The sequence below is a fragment of the Myxine glutinosa genome, chromosome 7 (genome assembly GCF_964187855.1).
Source record: "Myxine glutinosa chromosome 7, kmMyxGlut1.1, whole genome shotgun sequence".
Classification (NCBI taxonomy): domain Eukaryota; kingdom Metazoa; phylum Chordata; class Myxini; order Myxiniformes; family Myxinidae; genus Myxine; species Myxine glutinosa.
Window position 1 is genome coordinate 77,387,150 of NC_136267.1, and position 17,665 is coordinate 77,404,814.

Genomic DNA, 17,665 nt, shown 5'->3' on the forward strand with positions numbered 1-17,665 from the left:
TAAGGGCTTACCGGCTCCGCCTTTGATAGCTGGTTGACAGGGCCACACCTTGTCCTTGGCGCTCCGCCCCCTTCTTCCTCGAGCTTGACAGCGTGGTTAATGGCGGCGCCTGAGCGAACGCTAACCAAGGCGCGTAACAGAATTGGGAGAGAGAGGTTGGCAAAATGGCCGGAATGGATTGGGACCTATTCTTATTTAATTGATGCAATGCAGATTCAACTATTGGGAACACGGCCTTATCTGAAACACATAATAATGAAATAACTGGGATTTCTAAGGTGACCTACGTGTTGCTGTGGCCTAACTATGGGTGCTACCTTTGACCTTTTAACGATGAGAATTATTTACAAGTATTTACACACGTGAGGGTTCTAAAACCGCAACACTGCACCCTCCCTTTTTCCAGGCCCGTCCCGGGCCGACACACAAGGGAATTATCTTTTAACAATTAGTGTGGCACGCAGGTATGGTTACCCTCTACTTTTAACCTCACCCTGAGTGCGACAGTTTTAACACTAAATATGTCCTACCTGCTGCATTGCATCCTACCTAACTGACTCATGCCCACAGACTAACCGAATTTCGGGATTATTTTGAAACTACACATTTAAACCGGTGGGGAGCATTATTTACAAAAAACACTGCTAATTATTTACACTGCAACCCAGGACCTGTCTTTTGCGGGAACAAGCAGAACTTTTCAAAAGAGGAAAATCACTGCACTGCACTGCACCGATACACCATACCCACATGCACCAATAAACAAAAGGCACGAAAAGCACCATACAAACACCACAATACAAAAAATGCAGGAAAAGCACCAAGCATGAAAACGCACCAAAAAATGAAAATGCACAAAACACATTTCAAAAAATAATAAATGGTGTCTTCTTCTTTTCTGCTGGGCTGGCTGCTGGGCCGATGTTTCTGGCTGTCTTCTTGCTTGCTGTCTATTTAATAAAAAGGATTGCACCAACCGTGTCCGTCTTTTATTCATGGCCAGCAGGGCCAACTCAGGTGGTCCACCGCTGGACATAGGTGCCACTTAAAACCGTGGTCCGCAAACAAGATGCTGCTGGCAACAATGGTCCGCTCCAGCCAAAGGCCAGGCCACAGAACGTGTGGTCCATATGTGGTGCCAGGCCACAGAACGTGTGGTCCATAAGTGATGTACCAGTGCAGGCAGGCAGGCAGCAAGGGTGCGGGCGCACAACTGCAGCACCTGCACACTTTCCCTCGGGCACAAAAGAGCAATGGTCCGTGAGTGGGGAAGGAAGGACAAGCAGATCAGCGGGCAGGGGCGCAAGGGTACACATCAAAACCAGGCATTGCAGACATGAAGGGCGCTGGAGAGCGAGCTAAGAAAGCTCGTCCTTATCCGTTCATCACCCCCCATGTCACCTACTCTACCCTTGCCCCTACCCCGTATTTACACAATTTACAAATTACAAATACGTCGCTATCGTCTTGTCCCCCATATCTCCCCTAATGCCAAATTCATCATCAATCCCTCCTAAGGAGGAAGAGATGGAATAACCAACAATGTCTCATCACGTCATGATGCGTCTTTACCTTCCAAACATTTGCACAAAACTGGTGTGGAGTCTTATCACCTCGGTGAATGGATGCGGATGGTGCGAAGAGACTTTCATCCTATCTATCTTCCTACATGACATTAACTCAGTTACTCTACCCAGGGTCTTGCCCTGCAAATCCATTGGCCACTTTACTCGATGCGGTTCTAAAAACCAATTCCCATTGACCAAACTGTGGTGCCTCCAATTTGGGGTCTCACTCCCCTGATTTTTCAACCTGTGCCCTCGCACAATTTCAGGGCTGGGTCGTGTGGCTCACCAGCAGGTCCGCTCACCTGCACACCTCCGCCACTGAACGTCGCCACCCGAGCTTACCTGCTCCTCACCCTAACCTGGGAAGGCCATCTGGCTCCCTCACCCCACTAATGCCCCCTCTGGCATCGGGCTACCCGGGTCCTGTCTCGGGATCCACGGGCCCCATTGAACTCTAACTGGCTCCCAGAGCCTGCCTGCGACCTCACCTGGCCGACAGACTACCAGTGGCGGAGTGCTAAACCAACCACACTCACTAACAGGCCACACGCCCAGCTATTTCATACACTCATGCACCCAACAAAACACTCCATTGCTTCTACACGCACCACAGATGTCAATATCCAACCACAATTTACCTACTCCCTCTACCTACTTTTAAACTGCCCTCCCCAGGTACTCGTGAAGGGGTCCATCCTTCCCCCATCCACTCCTTCGCACCATACACTCCACTCCACGTATTCGACACTCCTCACTCTACACCATTCATTCCATACTCCATTTACTCCGGACCATCTATTCCATCCAACCATTCTCCATACACCTGTACCTCACTTGAACACCTTGCAAGTCAATCACTCAATGCACAATCACACACATCCTCAATACTCTGCTCAATACACAAGCTCATACACAATTCAAGCTCATACACACAGCATCATCTGACGAACTATTGCCCTTCTAAGACTCGTGCTTCCCAGTCATCCCATTTAACTATGCACATCCCACGTCATTATCATCCAACTAATCTGACTACGTCCCCACTACATGTACAAAGTCACTACTTAACTCTCAAGTCACCTATGGTCATCTTTCTAGATTCCTATCCATTATCCTAACCCTCCCGGGCTAGTTTGCACTGCCACACCATAATCTATAGCTCATGTGCCCAAAAAATGGATGTGAGGGATGGTAGAGCCACCATCCCTCTACACCATATACCATTCGCCATCAATATCACTATCACTACTACTACTACAATCAGTCCACTATTCTGAGCCTCTCGGTGCGTCATTACATCATCAAAGCTCGGCTTCGCAAAGCCGAACAATTAATTAGGGTGGTTTGGTCTACTGTTGGTTGGGTCCATCCGGCATTTTCGATTCTGGGGAGGAGGTTTTGTCGGGCCAAGGCTCCAAGCACCATCCTGACGCAAGGCCTTGCGCTCCCAAGCGTGATTGCCCAGCCTTGCCCGGCCGGAGCGCCGCCACCACAAGGGGGCGCGCTCCGAACCCTCCTACCTCCCCTCGAACCGGGCCGGTCGCCTTGCCTGGCAAAACGCGGCACCGACCGTGCAGGGCGGGGCCCGGCCCGAATCGTGCACGACGCTCCGTGCAGGAGTGACGTGGCACCGACGCCGCCGGCACCCGCAGCACACAAAGAACACCGCGCCCCGAGAGGTCGCGTCGGCTATACGTCGGCCTAACCGCTGCCCCGGTCAACGTCGATGCTCCCCTCACATGCTCACACCACGCATTCCTTTTCTCACTCGCACATCCAGGCGTCTCCACACACTCCATGCATTCCTCTCACGCACATTCTTGCGCATCCATTCTACCATTCGCACACTCTGTTACACACTTCATAACACTCCCGGTTGTGCACTTTTGCATCCACCCACTCAGCGCACACCTACCCACGGGTGTGCACTCTTTTGCACACCCAATAACGTGCTCTGGTGTGCTGTCCCGCACACTCGCCACAACCAACTCAGGTGTGCATTCTCGCACACTCACCACAACCAACTCACTCTCTGTATCACATTCATCACACATACACTCCGATGTGCATTCGCTCTCGCACTCGGTTTCATACTCACGCTCCGGCGCCATTCGCACACGCGCGCCATTTCCACTCGCACAGCGCACCACGGACCTTCCACAAGTGCCGGAGTTACGCCTGGATCCCAAGCGCGCGAAAGATCCTTTCGCGCCAAACACCTTCCCGCAAAATCTTTTCGCGCCATATACTGCCCGACTCACCTTGGCGCTTCCTCTTCTTCGCTCCACCACCTGCAAACTTTCATTTTGGTTATGCAGCACGACATCACGATGCGAGCACGGACTTTGCATGCATTCCATTTCTTCCTTCAACGAGTGCTTTTCTAAGTCCGATGTCTCTTCCGCCCCAATTTCCATTATAATTGATTTTAATTTCTTTATTTTTGACGACCACTGGCGCTAATAAAATTTTCTCTTCTACTGCGGCGGTCGCCGGCTTCCCCATACCCCTGGTCGCGATCTCTACCCCGGGCCACGTGACTTTGCCTTGCTCAACTTCGCTTTCCCCGCGCTTCTCAAGCCGCGTTACCTCGTCGCGTACCATTGTGCCCCTCCCGCGCAACTCGCGGTCTCTTTCCCTATCCAATGCTTTTACCTCATATGTGGCCTTGTCCCTCGCCAACCCCTTATTAATTTCTCGGGCCCGGCCACCCATGTCCTCCAATTGGCCTCCTAATTTGTTTTCTACTCCCAATTTATTTTCTAATCCCCCAAATTTAGTCTAATCCCCCAATTTGATCTCCCAATTCATTCCTCAATCCGCCAATTTGGCTTCCCAATTGCTTACTATCGGCCCTCATTTCTCCCATCTCCCTACTTAATCCCCCAATTTGTTCCTGTGTCCTGTCCCCCGCCATTTGTATGGCTGCCTGAATGCGCCATGAGGGCCTGCATATCCATCCCTCCCACTTGCGCCGCGGGTGCGGCCCTCGTCGCCATGTGCGAGGCGCCGCCATTTTGTGCGCCTGCAACCCCCGCTACCGCACCTTCTTCAATCCCCTCTTCCATTACTCCCACTTCCTCCCTGGGGTCCTGGGTTGATTCTCCCTCTTATTCTACCTCCTCATTTACCCCCACTGGCATCCGATCGCCTTGATTATCCATGGCACGATTTTAATTTGGTTATTAATACTAAATTTTGGCCGCTCGAAATTTTGACCAAATTTTTCAGATGTTAAAAAATTTGGATCGGGCTTCAAATCCCACTCCTGACACCAATTGTTACAGATTCGGGGGTCGGCTCTCCCCTTATCAAGGGGGGTGGGGTAATCCCCTCGTCCTTTTGAGCTGGCCGTCCCGAGTCCTGGAAGCTACAACGCTCCTCCCGGTCGCTCTTGGGTAGGGTGATTGGTCAACTTGGGTCCCAAATACCGAATTACCAACACCGACCGCGAGCAGGGAAATAACTCCCGCTCGAACCACGGATAAGATGGAAAATGCGGAACGGTTAACAATCCGCGGCCCGAGCCATTAACAATGACTACACCCGATTATAGCGGTTCCGAAATCGTGCCACAGGTACTCAATGGAAAGAAAGGACGGAGGCGATCGGATTAGGGAAAAACCAAGAAATAACAAGGTGATTTATTTACAATCAAGAAGAAGAGGAAACGAAAGGAATTTACATGGAAGAAGAAGAAGAAGCAGGACACAGGGCAGGCTTAACTATACAATCTTGACTTAACGACCCCAGACAAACGTACACACTCACACGGGATTGTAGCGGGTAGGGTGGAAGATCCAGGTAGATGTCCAGGCTCCTCGTCCGGTCCCGACTCGTGCCATGGTGGTGATGGAAAAAGGCAGCAGGCCGGCAGCGCGCCGCGTGTCGTTGACTGCGAGCGGACCTTACATATATCGGGGGGACTGGGATGCGGTGTACTTAATAAACGTATATCGTGCCAAACGCTCTCTCTCTCTCGATCAATGTTCGTAGGCAAAAGGCAGTTCGTGGCGCAGTCCGTATCAAAAGGCTTTGCCACGATCAGACGTTTCCGCGCAGTTCGTGCAAAAAGGAGTCACCCAGCGCAGTCCGTGAAAGGGCTTGGTGCTCGCGCTTATATAACGCGCTTTCAGATCAATCTGCGCGCTTGGAAACCACGCCCGCCAGCGAGCTCACCTCAGCCCTGGTTGGCTGGTAAGGGCTTACCGGCTCCGCCTTTGATGGCTGGTTGACAGGGCCACATCTTGTCCTTGGCGCTCCGCCCCCTTCTTCCTCGAGCTTGACCACGTGGTTAATGGCGGCGCCTGGGCGAACGCTAACCAAGGCGCGTAACAGAATTGGTGAGAGAGAGGTTGGCAAAATGGCCGGAATGGATTGGGTCCTATTCTTATTTAATTGATGCAACGCAGATTCAACCATTGGGAACACGGCCTTATCTGAAACACATAATAATGAAATAACTGGGATTTCTCAGGTGACCTACGTGTTGCTGTGGCCTAACTATGGGTGCTACCTTTGATCTTTTAACGATGAGAATTATTTACAAGTATTTACACAAGTGAGGGTTCTAAAACCGCAACAATATTTATCATACGAACTGTGTTTATATTTATCATACTAACTGTGTTTATATTTATCATACTAACTGTGTTTATATTGATCACACCAGCCGTGTTTATATTTATCATACTAACTGTGTTTATATTTATCATACTAACTGTGTTTATATTTATCATACCAGCCGTGTTTATATTTATCATACTAACTGTGTTTATATTTATCATACTAACTGTGTTTATATTTATCATAGTAACTGTGTTTATATTTATCATACTAACTGTGTTTATATTTATCATACTAACTGTGTTTATATTTATCATACTAACTGTGTTTATATTTATCATATTAACTGTGTTTATATTGATCACACCAGCCGTGTTTATATTTATCATACTAACTGTGTTTATATTTATCATACTAACTGTGTTTATATTTATCATACCAGCTGTGTTTATATTTACCATACTAACTGTTTATATTTATCATACTAACTGTTTATATTTATCATACTAACTGTGTTTATATTTATCATACTAACTGTGTTTATATTTATCATACTAACTGTGTTTATATTTATCATACTAACTGTGTTTATATTTATCATACTAACTGTGTTTATATTTATCATACCAGCCATGTTTATATTTATCATACTAACTGTGTTTATATTTACCATACTAACTGTGTTTATATTTGTCATATGAATGATCGTTTTAAGACCATTTTTTCCTCGCTAAAGCGGGGGTTAGCCTTGCGGGCCCCATAACAATCATGGTTCCCTGTTTGAGGCAATGTTTTTTTGGCTGGATGCCCTTCCTGATGCCAACCCTTGGTCACGCTCTTATGATGTGCGGGGATACGGTGTACCTATTCTAAATTGGGGTACACACCGTGATCATTCATCCCAGCAAGCTGGTCCTCAATTTGCCGACCTCGGAAGGATGACAGGCTGAGTCAACTCCCCTGACGTTAATTCAACGATCGACCGGGATTCGAACCCAGGATCCTCGGATCCCAAGCCGGCACCCAAACCGATAAGCCAACACCAGGCTATATTTGTCATACGAACTGTGTTTATATTTATCATACCAACTGTGTTTATATTTATCATACCAGCCGTGTTTATATTGATCATACCAGCCGTGTTTATATTTATCATACTAACTGTGTTTATATTTATCATACCAGCCGTGTTTATATTTATCATACTAACTGTGTTTATATTTATCATACCAACCGTGTTTATATTTATCATACTAACTGTGTTTATCTTTATTATACTAACTGTGTTTATATTGATCATACTAACTGTGTTTATATTTATCATACTAACTGTGTTTATATTTATCATACCAACTGTGTTTATATTTATCATACTACTTGTGTTTATATTTATCATACCAGCCATGTTTATATTTATCATACTAACTGTGTTTATATGTATCATACTAACTGTGTTTATATTTATCATACTACTTGTGTTTATATTTATCATACTACTTGTGTTTATATTTATCATACCAGCCGTGTTTATATTTATCATACCAGCCGTGTTTATATTTATCATACTAACTGTGTTTATATTTGTCATACTAACTGTGTTTATATTTATCATACTACTTGTGTTTATATTTACATACTACTTGTGTTTAACTTTATCATACCAGCCGTGTTTATATTTATCGTACCAGCCGTGTTTATATTTATCATACCAGCCGTGTTTATATTTATCATACCAGCCGTGTTTATATTTATCATACCAGCCGTGTTTATATTTATCATACCAGCCGTGTTTATATTTATCATACCAGCCGTGTTTATATTTATCATACCAGCCGTGTTTATATTTATCATACCAGCCGTGTTTATATTCATCATACTAACTGTGTTTATATTTATCATACTACTTGTGTTTATATTTATCATACTACTTGTGTTTAACTTTATCATACCAGCCGTGTTTATATTTATCATACCAGCCGTGTTTATATTTATCATACCAGCCGTGTTTATATTTATCATACCAGCCGTGTTTATATTTATCATACCAGCCGTGTTTATATTTATCATACCAGCCGTGTTTATATTTATCATACCAGCCGTGTTTATATTTATCATACCAGCCGTGTTTATATTTATCATACTAACTGTGTTTATATTTATCATACCAGCCGTGTTTATATTTATCATACCAGCCGTGTTTATATTTATCATACCAGCCGTGTTTATATTTATCATACCAGCCGTGTTTATATGTATCATACTAACTGTGTTTATATTTATCATACCAGCCGTGTTTGTATTTATTATACCAGCCGTGTTTATATTTATCATACTAACTGTGTTTATATTTATCATACCAGCCGTGTTTTTATTTATCATACCAGCCGTGTTTATATTTATCATACCAGCCGTGTTTATATTTATCATACCAGCCGTGTTTATATGTATCATACTAACTGTGTTTATATTTATCATACCAGCCGTGTTTATATGTGTCATACTAACTGTGTTTATATTTATCATACCAGCCGTGTTTATATTTATCATACCAGCCGTGTTTATGTTTATCATACCAGCCGTGTTTATATTTATCATACCAGCCGTGTTTATATTTATCATACCAGCCGTGTTTATATTTATCATACCAGCCGTGTTTATATTTATCATACCAGCCGTGTTTATATTGATCATACCAGCCGTGTTTATATTTATCATACTAACTGTGTTTATATTTATCATACCAGCCGTGTTTATATTTATCATACCAGCCGTGTTTATATTTATCATACCAGCCGTGTTTATATTTATCATACCAGCCATGTTTATATTTATTATACCAGCCGTGTTTATATGTATCATACTAACTGTGTTTATATTTATCATACCAGCCGTGTTTGTATTTATCATACCAGCCGTGTTTATATTTGTTATACTAACTGTGTTTATATTTATCATACCAGCCGTGTTTATATTTATCATACCAGCCGTGTTTATATTTATCATACCAGCCGTGTTTATATTTATCATACCAGCCGTGTTTATGTTTATCATACCAGCCGTGTTTATGTTTATCATACCAGCCGTGTTTATATTTATCATACCAGCCGTGTTTATATTTATCATACCAGCCGTGTTTATATTTATCATACCAGCCGTGTTTATATTTATCATACCAGCCGTGTTTATATTTATCATACCAGCCGTGTTTATATTTATCATACTAACTGTGTTTATATTTATCATACCAGCCGTGTTTATATTTATCATACCAGCCGTGTTTATATTTATCATACCAGCCGTGTTTATATTTATTATACCAGCCGTGTTTATATGTATCATACTAACTGTGTTTATATTTATCATACCAGCCGTGTTTGTATTTATCATACCAGCCGTGTTTATATTTATTATACTAACTGTGTTTATATTTATCATACCAGCCGTGTTTATATTTATCATACCAGCCGTGTTTATATTTATCATACCAGCCGTGTTTATATTTATCATACCAGCCGTGTTTATATTTATCATACCAGCCGTGTTTATATTTATCATACCAGCCGTGTTTATGTTTATCATACCAGCCGTGTTTATATTTATCATACCAGCCGTGTTTATATTTATCATACCAGCCGTGTTTATATTTATCATACCAGCCGTGTTTATATTTATCATACCAGCCGTGTTTATATTTATCATACCAGCCGTGTTTATATTTATCATACTAACTGTGTTTATATTTATCATACCAGCCGTGTTTATATTTATCATACCAGCCGTGTTTATATTTATCATACCAGCCATGTTTATATTTATCATACCAGCCGTGTTTATATTTATCATACCAGCCGTGTTTATATTTATTATACCAGCCGTGTTTATATGTATCATACTAACTGTGTTTATATTGATCATACCAGCCGTGTTTGTATTTATCATACCAGCCGTGTTTATATTTATTATACTAACTGTGTTTATATTTATCATACTAACTGTGTTTATTTTTATCATGCTTGCCATGTTTATCTTATCATATCAGCCAATTTTGTCTTGATCATAATAGCCAAGATTATCTTGATCATAATAGCAAAGATCATCTTGATCAGACGAGCCATGTTAATGTCCACAAAATGACTGAAAAACCATCAGCATTTTTACTGCAGTCACTCAGCTGTTTTACAAGTCCCCCTCCCTTGTCCACTTTCACTTCTTCACTTTCCTCTCTTTTTTGCCTTATTACCTTACAGAAAAGGTTTTTTCATTTTCATTGTCCACCTCTAACATTTTTTTCATTGTCCAAGACCCCTTAAGACCCTTGAGAACCCTCAATGCCGTTAAGACCCCTTTACTTTAAAGACCCTTTCTTGACCGTTAGACCCCTTCAGCCTTTAGACCCCACCGACCCCTTTAAATGCCTTGGCCCCCTTTAGACACCATTTCGACCCCTTACACCCTTCAGACATGTTAGACAGCTTGGACCCTGGACCATTTTGAGCTTCAGACCACTTCGACCTTTTTAAAACCCTTTTTACATGCTTGAGATTATAGCCTTTCAACCCCTTACACCGCAGGCTAACTGCTGTTGGAACGTACCTTTTACTTTTACTTTAGACCATCTACAACCTTTTAAGCGCACAACACAGCAAACATGAAACATCCATCGCCTTCTTGCAAAACACAGACAATACTTTTTCGGCAAGTAATGCGCAAACTCGATGCACCCAGGGGGTGTGGGTACTCTGCTAATTTGCAACCACACCGAACCACACCAACCCACCCCGGGGGGTGTGGGTACTCTGCTAATTTGCAACCACACCGAACCACACCAACCCACCCCGTCCCTCATGACCATGCCCCACCACCCGGAAGTTATGATTCTCTATCCTCAGCGACCGTCCTTTTTCTGAAGAACCATTATAAAATGCCTCCACTAGTTCAGCAATAAACACAACACATTCCTGCGTGACTTCGACCATCTCACACACACCGCTTCTGTAACCACCGTCTCCAACGTCCTGCATCACAGTCGCCTCTCGGGATCGTTCTTATTTTAATATTTTAATATCACCGACATGGCTGTTTTATTCCCCAAATTTATATTCATGGGAGTTTGTTTTAAATCTTCATATTATTGTTTGGTTGTGATATAAGGTGAAAAATTAAACCAGTTTCTGATAAAAGATCAAGTTTTACGGGTAGTGACGTGGTTTTTTTAACCCTCTAATTGGGCTGGAAACCACTTTCACGATTATTTAATAATTATGACTTATGTTTCAAGAATAGTACGTATCGATAATTTCACATTGGAAATTTGATAAAATATCGATGAATCCTCTCCCAAAAAACCAGCAAAGCCATCGTTAACCGACTCCGAGCAGCCCGCCCGCCAAGCCGACCAACCAACGAACCAGTTAGTTATACAGGTTTTTTTTGGGTGGTGGGTAGCTCTTTCAGGATGTTTAATTTGCCTCATTAAAAATTCGTCTTCCTCGTGTGAACCGGATTATTTGTCGCGATGTTCAAAATTCACTCCGTCCTTTTTTTTTTTTTTCTGACGCCGAAGGTTTTTCGTGTGACGTCACCGGTTTGGCGGAGAAGGAAGAACGAACCGTCGAGCGCGCGCTCACTGAGGCCTAATCCCCGAGGCTTGTAAAGTATCGTCGTTTGGTCGTCTTTATCTTTGTCCTTTCCTTCGTTCGTTTACACCGCCGCTCGCAGACATGAGTGTGGACGCGTACGGGCCCAGCTCGCAGTCGCTGACTTTCCTTGACAGCGAAGAAGGCGAGCTGTTAGGCGCGGACACGCAAGCGACGGACTTCGATTACACGGACTTCACTCTGCCCTCACAAAGCCAGAGTCAGAGCCAGTTACCGAGTCAGGGAAGTCAGGTCGAGACCCCCGCGTACAGCCAGGTGCGTTCTCCTCTCGTTTTGTCCCGATTTGCCGATACCTGCCGGTGCTTCGTCCCGAGTGCTTTCTCTTGTTGCTCTTCGACTAATTATCCCGTGGGTTTCCATTGCAGTTAAACGGTTCGCAAGGATCTCTGCCCAATGGCTTGGACGACCCGGCTGCCAAAGTGACGCAGTCCCTTGCTGAGCTGAACTTCGAGGAGGACGAAGAAGATGCTTATTATTCGAAGGATCTTCCCCCGCACGCCTGCAGGTACTCGAATCCAGCCGTACTTTATATATTTTTCCAGCAGAGTAGTGCATGTGTCCGTGTGCGTGTTTGTCTGCGTTCGTGTTTATCCGCGTGCGTGCGTGTATCAGTATGTGCGCGTGTCTGTGTCCGTGTGCGTTTGTCTGCTTTCATGTTTATCCGCGTGCTTGTCTGTGTCTGTGCGCGTGTGTCCGTGTGCGTGTCTGTGTACGTGCGTGTTTGTCTGCATGAGTGTTTGTCCTCGCGCGTGCTTGCGTCCGCGTGCGTGTGTGTCGTCACGTGTCTGCGTGTGTGCGTCTGTGTCTACGTGTGTGTGTCCTCACGTGTCTGCGTGTGTGTGTCCTCACGTGTCTGCGTGTGTGTGTCCTCACGTGTCTGCGTGTGTGTGTCCTCACGTGTCTGCGTGTGTGTCCCCTCACGTGTCTGCGTGTGTGTCCTCACGTGTCTGCGTGTGTGTGTCCTCACGTGTCTGCGTGTGTGTGTCCTCACGTGTCTGCGTGTGTGCGTCTGTGTCTACGTGTGTGTGTCCTCACGTGTCTGCGTGTGTGTGTCCTCACGTGTCTGTGTGTGTGTGTGTCCTCACGTGTCTGTGCCCTCACGTGTCTGCGTGTCTGTGCCCTCACGTGTCTGCGTGTGTGTGTCCTCACGTGTCTGCGTGTGTGTGTCCTCACGTGTCTGCGTGTGTGTGTCCTCACGTGTCTGCGTGTGTGTCCCCTCACGTGTCTGCGTGTGTGTGTCCTCACGTGTCTGCGTGTGTGCGTCTGTGTCTACGTGTGTGTGTCCTCACGTGTCTGCGTGTGTGTGTCCTCACGTGTCTGTGTGTGTGTGTGTCCTCACGTGTCTGTGCCCTCACGTGTCTGTGCCCTCACGTGTCTGCGTGTGTGTGTCCTCACGTGTCTGCGTGTGTGTGTCCTCACGTGTCTGCGTGTGTGTGTCCTCACGTGTCTGTGCCCTCACGTGTCTGCGTGTGTGTGTGTGTCATCACGTGTCTGTGTGTGTGTGTGTGTCCTCACGTGTCTGTGTCCTCACGTGTCTGCGTCTGTGTGTCCTCACGTGTCTGTGCCCTCACGTGTCTGCGTGTGTGTGTCCTCACGTGTGTGTCCTCACGTGTGTGTGTGTGTGTGTGTATTACGTGTGTGTCCTCACATGTGTGTGTGTGTGTGTGTGTGTATTACGTGTGTGTCCTCACGTGTGAGTGTGTGTGTGTGTATTACGTGTGTGTGTGTGTGTATTACGTGTGCGTGTGTGTGTGATGATTGACATTTCTTTTGGTGAGGCTACTTCTGCTGATTTGTCATTATCTTTTGGTGGAAAATCCACTATACTGTTTCTCATATATTTATATGTTGATTCTTTGTTGATGTGATTTTAATGTGTTTGTTGAACTACATTTATATGATATTTTATGTTTGTTCAACTACATTTCAAAGCATGAAAACCACAAACAATATAATCAATTGTACAGTAACGGCTAGATGTTACAAGTTAAAAGAAACTAAAGAATTAATTACATGTAAAACCTCAAATATAGTTTACCTATTGACCTGTAGCAAATGTGCGATGCAATATGTTGGTGCATTGATGGGTTGACTGACTGCCTGGACGCAACTGAGGTTGTGGATCTACTGATGTACCATCTATTGATGTGGATCCATGATCGAGGTTGTGGATCCGCCATTTGGAGAGGTCCTGGGCTGAAAGGATCGAAACCTCGAAGAAGAACGGTGCCCAGCTGATGAAGTGTGTGTGTGTGTGTGTGTGTGTGTGTGTGTGTGTGTGTGTGTGTGTGTGTGTGTGTGTGTGTGTGTGTGTGTGTGTGTGTGTGTGTGTGTGTGTGTGTGTGTGTGTGTGTGTGCGTGTGTGCGCGCGTGCACGCCCCCAGCTGATGATCCATGCAGTCGGGAAACTAGTCAGTTGCTTACGGGTTGACGTTCTTGCTTTAGGTGGAGAAACTATGTTTGAGGTTTACAATTTAAATAAAGTTGAATATGGGATGTTGTGAAATTAACATAATTTACAACAATCCTTTAAATTATTTAAGTTTAGGAACAACCAACCAATACTGTACAATTAATTGTGTGTGTGTGTGTGTGTGTGTGTGTGTGTGTGTGTGTGTGTGTGTGTGTGTGTGTGTGTGTGTGTGTGTGTGTGTGTGTGTGTGTGTGTGTGTGTGTGTGTGTGTGTGTGTGTGTGTGTGTGTGTGTGTGTGTGTGTGTGTGTGTGTGTGTGTGTGTGTGTGTGTGTGAGTGAGTGAGTGAGTGAGTGAGTGAGTGAGTGAGTGAGTGAGTGAGTGAGTGAGTGAGTGACAGACAGAGAGAGAGTGAGTTCATCAATCCATCCGCATCCATATTCGTGTTTGTTAGTTTTGCAAGGTGTGGATTGATTTTTCTCAAACAAAACGTCATGCGGCTACTTTGAAGACGAATACTCCTATCGGTCTCAATGACAGCTACACATACCTCGGATGGAAAGTTTCCTTTTGAGGATGACACTAATGTAGAATATGGTTGTGCGCAGTTCTTGTTCATTGGACAGAAAAAAACATCTCCAGCAATGGCGAGAAGTCCATGGGGTGAATCGCACTGAACAATCATGGAAATGTTCCAAAAGATAAACTTTTGTTTTTGGAGGATTGCGTCGGCAAACTGGAAAAGGATAGCTTTACTGAGTTGCGTAAGCCAGACTTATCAACAGATTTATCAGAATAGTTTAGTTTAATAATTGAGAAGCTTGCATGCGATGAAGAAAAATGAATGAATGAATGAATGATCGTTTTAAGGCCATTTTCCCCGCTAGAGCGGGGGTTAGCCTTGCGGGCCCCATGACAATCATGGTTCCCTGTTTGAGGCAATGTTTTATGGCCGGGTGCCCTTCCTGACGCCAACCCTTGGTCGCCTCTTACGATGCGCAGGGATACGGTGTACCTATTCTAAATCGGGGTACACACCGTGATCATTCATCCCAGCAAGCTGGTACTCAATTTGCCGACCTCGGAAGGATGACAGGCTGAGTCAACCCCCCTGGCGTTAATTCAGCGATCGACCGGGATTCGAACCCAGGATCCTAGGATCTCAAGCCGGCACCCTAACCGCTAAGCCAACACCAGGCTTGAACCATTTAAATTTAACACAGGTGTAGCGGCAGAGGCTTAAAGTATCCCCCTTCACTCTGCTCTCGGTGTACACTATAATCTTCGGATGGAAATGTGTAAATAACTGATTACAGATATTACTTGGCTGTGGTTTCTGCGCTGTTCAAACTTTTATTACCTGGGCCTACATGTTTAACAACTTTCCATTGCAGCTACTGTGGTATTCACGATCCCAATTGTGTGGTGTACTGCAACACCAGCAAGAAGTGGTTTTGCAATGGTCGTGGGAATACCTCTGGCAGGTAAAAAAAAAGCTGGGTGCCATTGAGATTCGTTTTAAACAGCATCTTGTGACATGTCACTTCTGTTGCCATCTCGTGAAATACAAAAAGGTGGACATTTGCTGATAATTAGTGAGTCGTTATGAGGTTGCGATATATTTTGACGAACCTTATGTTTCCTGCTGTTACCTGTGCAGTCACATCGTCAATCACCTTGTGCGTGCCAAGTGCAAGGAAGTTACGCTGCACAAGGATGGGAATCTGGGTGAGACGGTGCTCGAATGCTACAACTGCGGGAGCCGGAATGTGTTCCTCCTCGGCTTTATCCCAGCCAAGGCCGACTCGGTGGTCGTTCTGCTCTGCAGGTCTGGTCTGATATTTTTTGCATTGCTGTTATTGTTATTGTTCACATTGTTGTCCGACTTTTTCCGTTTCCTTGATGTTGGTGGTGCGACCTTTTATTGTCTGTTGCCTCGAAGGCGTGTATTGTGGACCCGTGTCGTATCTGTGTTCGTCGACAATTGTCCAGTGCAACCTATTTAAAATGTCAACTTGTGTTCATGCTGGAGCTTGTACATTTAACATATGTACGATGAGGATGATAGACGGTGGACAAACAAACATTGAAGCCTGCGATTTGAACTTTGGATGCTAACATGATTAGTCATGTGATCAGGTGGGATCGATTCTCATTCATCCATATTCTTTGATGTCATATTTAATGCTTTGGCTTTTACAACTGGTATTCTTGTAAGAACCACCTTCAGAACCACCTTTAGAGGCCATTTTTCCCCGCAGAGCAGGGGTTGGCCTTTTTTGGGCACTGTGGTCCCCTTTTCGAAGCAATGTTTTATGGCCGGATGCCCTTCCTGCCACCAACCCTGTTAGTCGCCTCTTGCGACACACAGGGAATTACCAGTGAACTGGTACTCAATTTGCCGACCTCGGAAGGATGACAGGCTGAGTCAACCCCCCTGGTGTTAATTCAGCGATCCACCGGGATTCGAACCCAGGATCCTAGGATCCCAAGCCGGCACCTTAACCGCTAAGCCAACACCAGGCTCTGTCTTCTTGTAAGAAGACAGAAAATGCAAAAACTAGTCGTACTAGGTCGGCTATTGTGATTATTGATTTTAAATTGCTAATAATGAAGTCTTGCATTTATTTGCGATGAGTTAAAAGGAAACTTGAAGTCTCCCTGAAATTAACCCTTTTTTTTCTTGTACTCACATGCTTTATGTGATATGTCAATCGAGTTTCTGGATTCTTTTGAGGAAACAAACGACAAAAGAAGCTAACTTCTGATAAAGATATTCAAGTCATATACCATATGGAAAAAAATATTTGCTTGGGATGCGAAGACGTTCGAAAAATCGAAATGGCCATTCTTTTTATTGTATGCTACTTGCGAGGCACCCCTGCTATGCACGGGTGGGAAACCAAAAGCAAACGAACAATGCGGAAACGGCCAATGCTAAAACATGAACCAATAAATTCCACATTCCTGTGCCATCTTCAGTCGAACATCAGGCAGACTGCAGGTTCGTGATTGAGTGGGCAAAAAACGAACCCAATTTGAATGTTTCTCTTCCCAGTCAATGGCGAAAGTGCAAATGGTGAATCCGTGAATGTCATGAGTGGAAACCCTCAATTCATATCCTCATTTTGTTTTAAATTCAATCTCTATGTTTTCATTCCAAACAGCATAATTTAATCAAAAATTAATACGATAGCATTAATATAACAAAATATTATGTTAAATCATGATTGTGTTAAGATATTGTCAAACCAGCGAATCGTCATCTTGTTCACTTCTGGATCTGAGGAACTTGAGGAACTTGAGGAACAAGGAAGCGTACCCGTCCCAAGTGACGGGAAAAGCGATCAAAAATATCCCCCTTCGAGTACGAGTAGTGGCCCTAATGGAAGCCTCTCCTCGGTGAAAGACACATGAAAGCCCGCTTGGAGTTTGCAAAAAAGCACCTAAGGACTCTCAGACT

At 44.5% G+C, this 17,665-nt stretch overlaps 1 protein-coding gene across 1 annotated transcript in view; it reads left to right on the plus strand.

Moving 5' to 3' along the window:
• The first annotated feature begins 11,708 nt into the window (after positions 1 to 11,708).
• Positions 11,709 to 17,665, plus strand: part of UPF1 (UPF1 RNA helicase and ATPase) — an 86,950-nt gene continuing 80,993 nt past the window's right edge. Inside the window, exons 1-4 of the mRNA XM_068122568.2 lie at positions 11,709 to 12,046; positions 12,157 to 12,296; positions 15,597 to 15,686; positions 15,863 to 16,030. Of these exons, the coding sequence (XP_067978669.1) occupies positions 11,855 to 12,046; positions 12,157 to 12,296; positions 15,597 to 15,686; positions 15,863 to 16,030 (590 nt within the window). The 5' untranslated portion in view covers positions 11,709 to 11,854. The remainder of the gene's footprint in view (positions 12,047 to 12,156; positions 12,297 to 15,596; positions 15,687 to 15,862; positions 16,031 to 17,665) is intronic.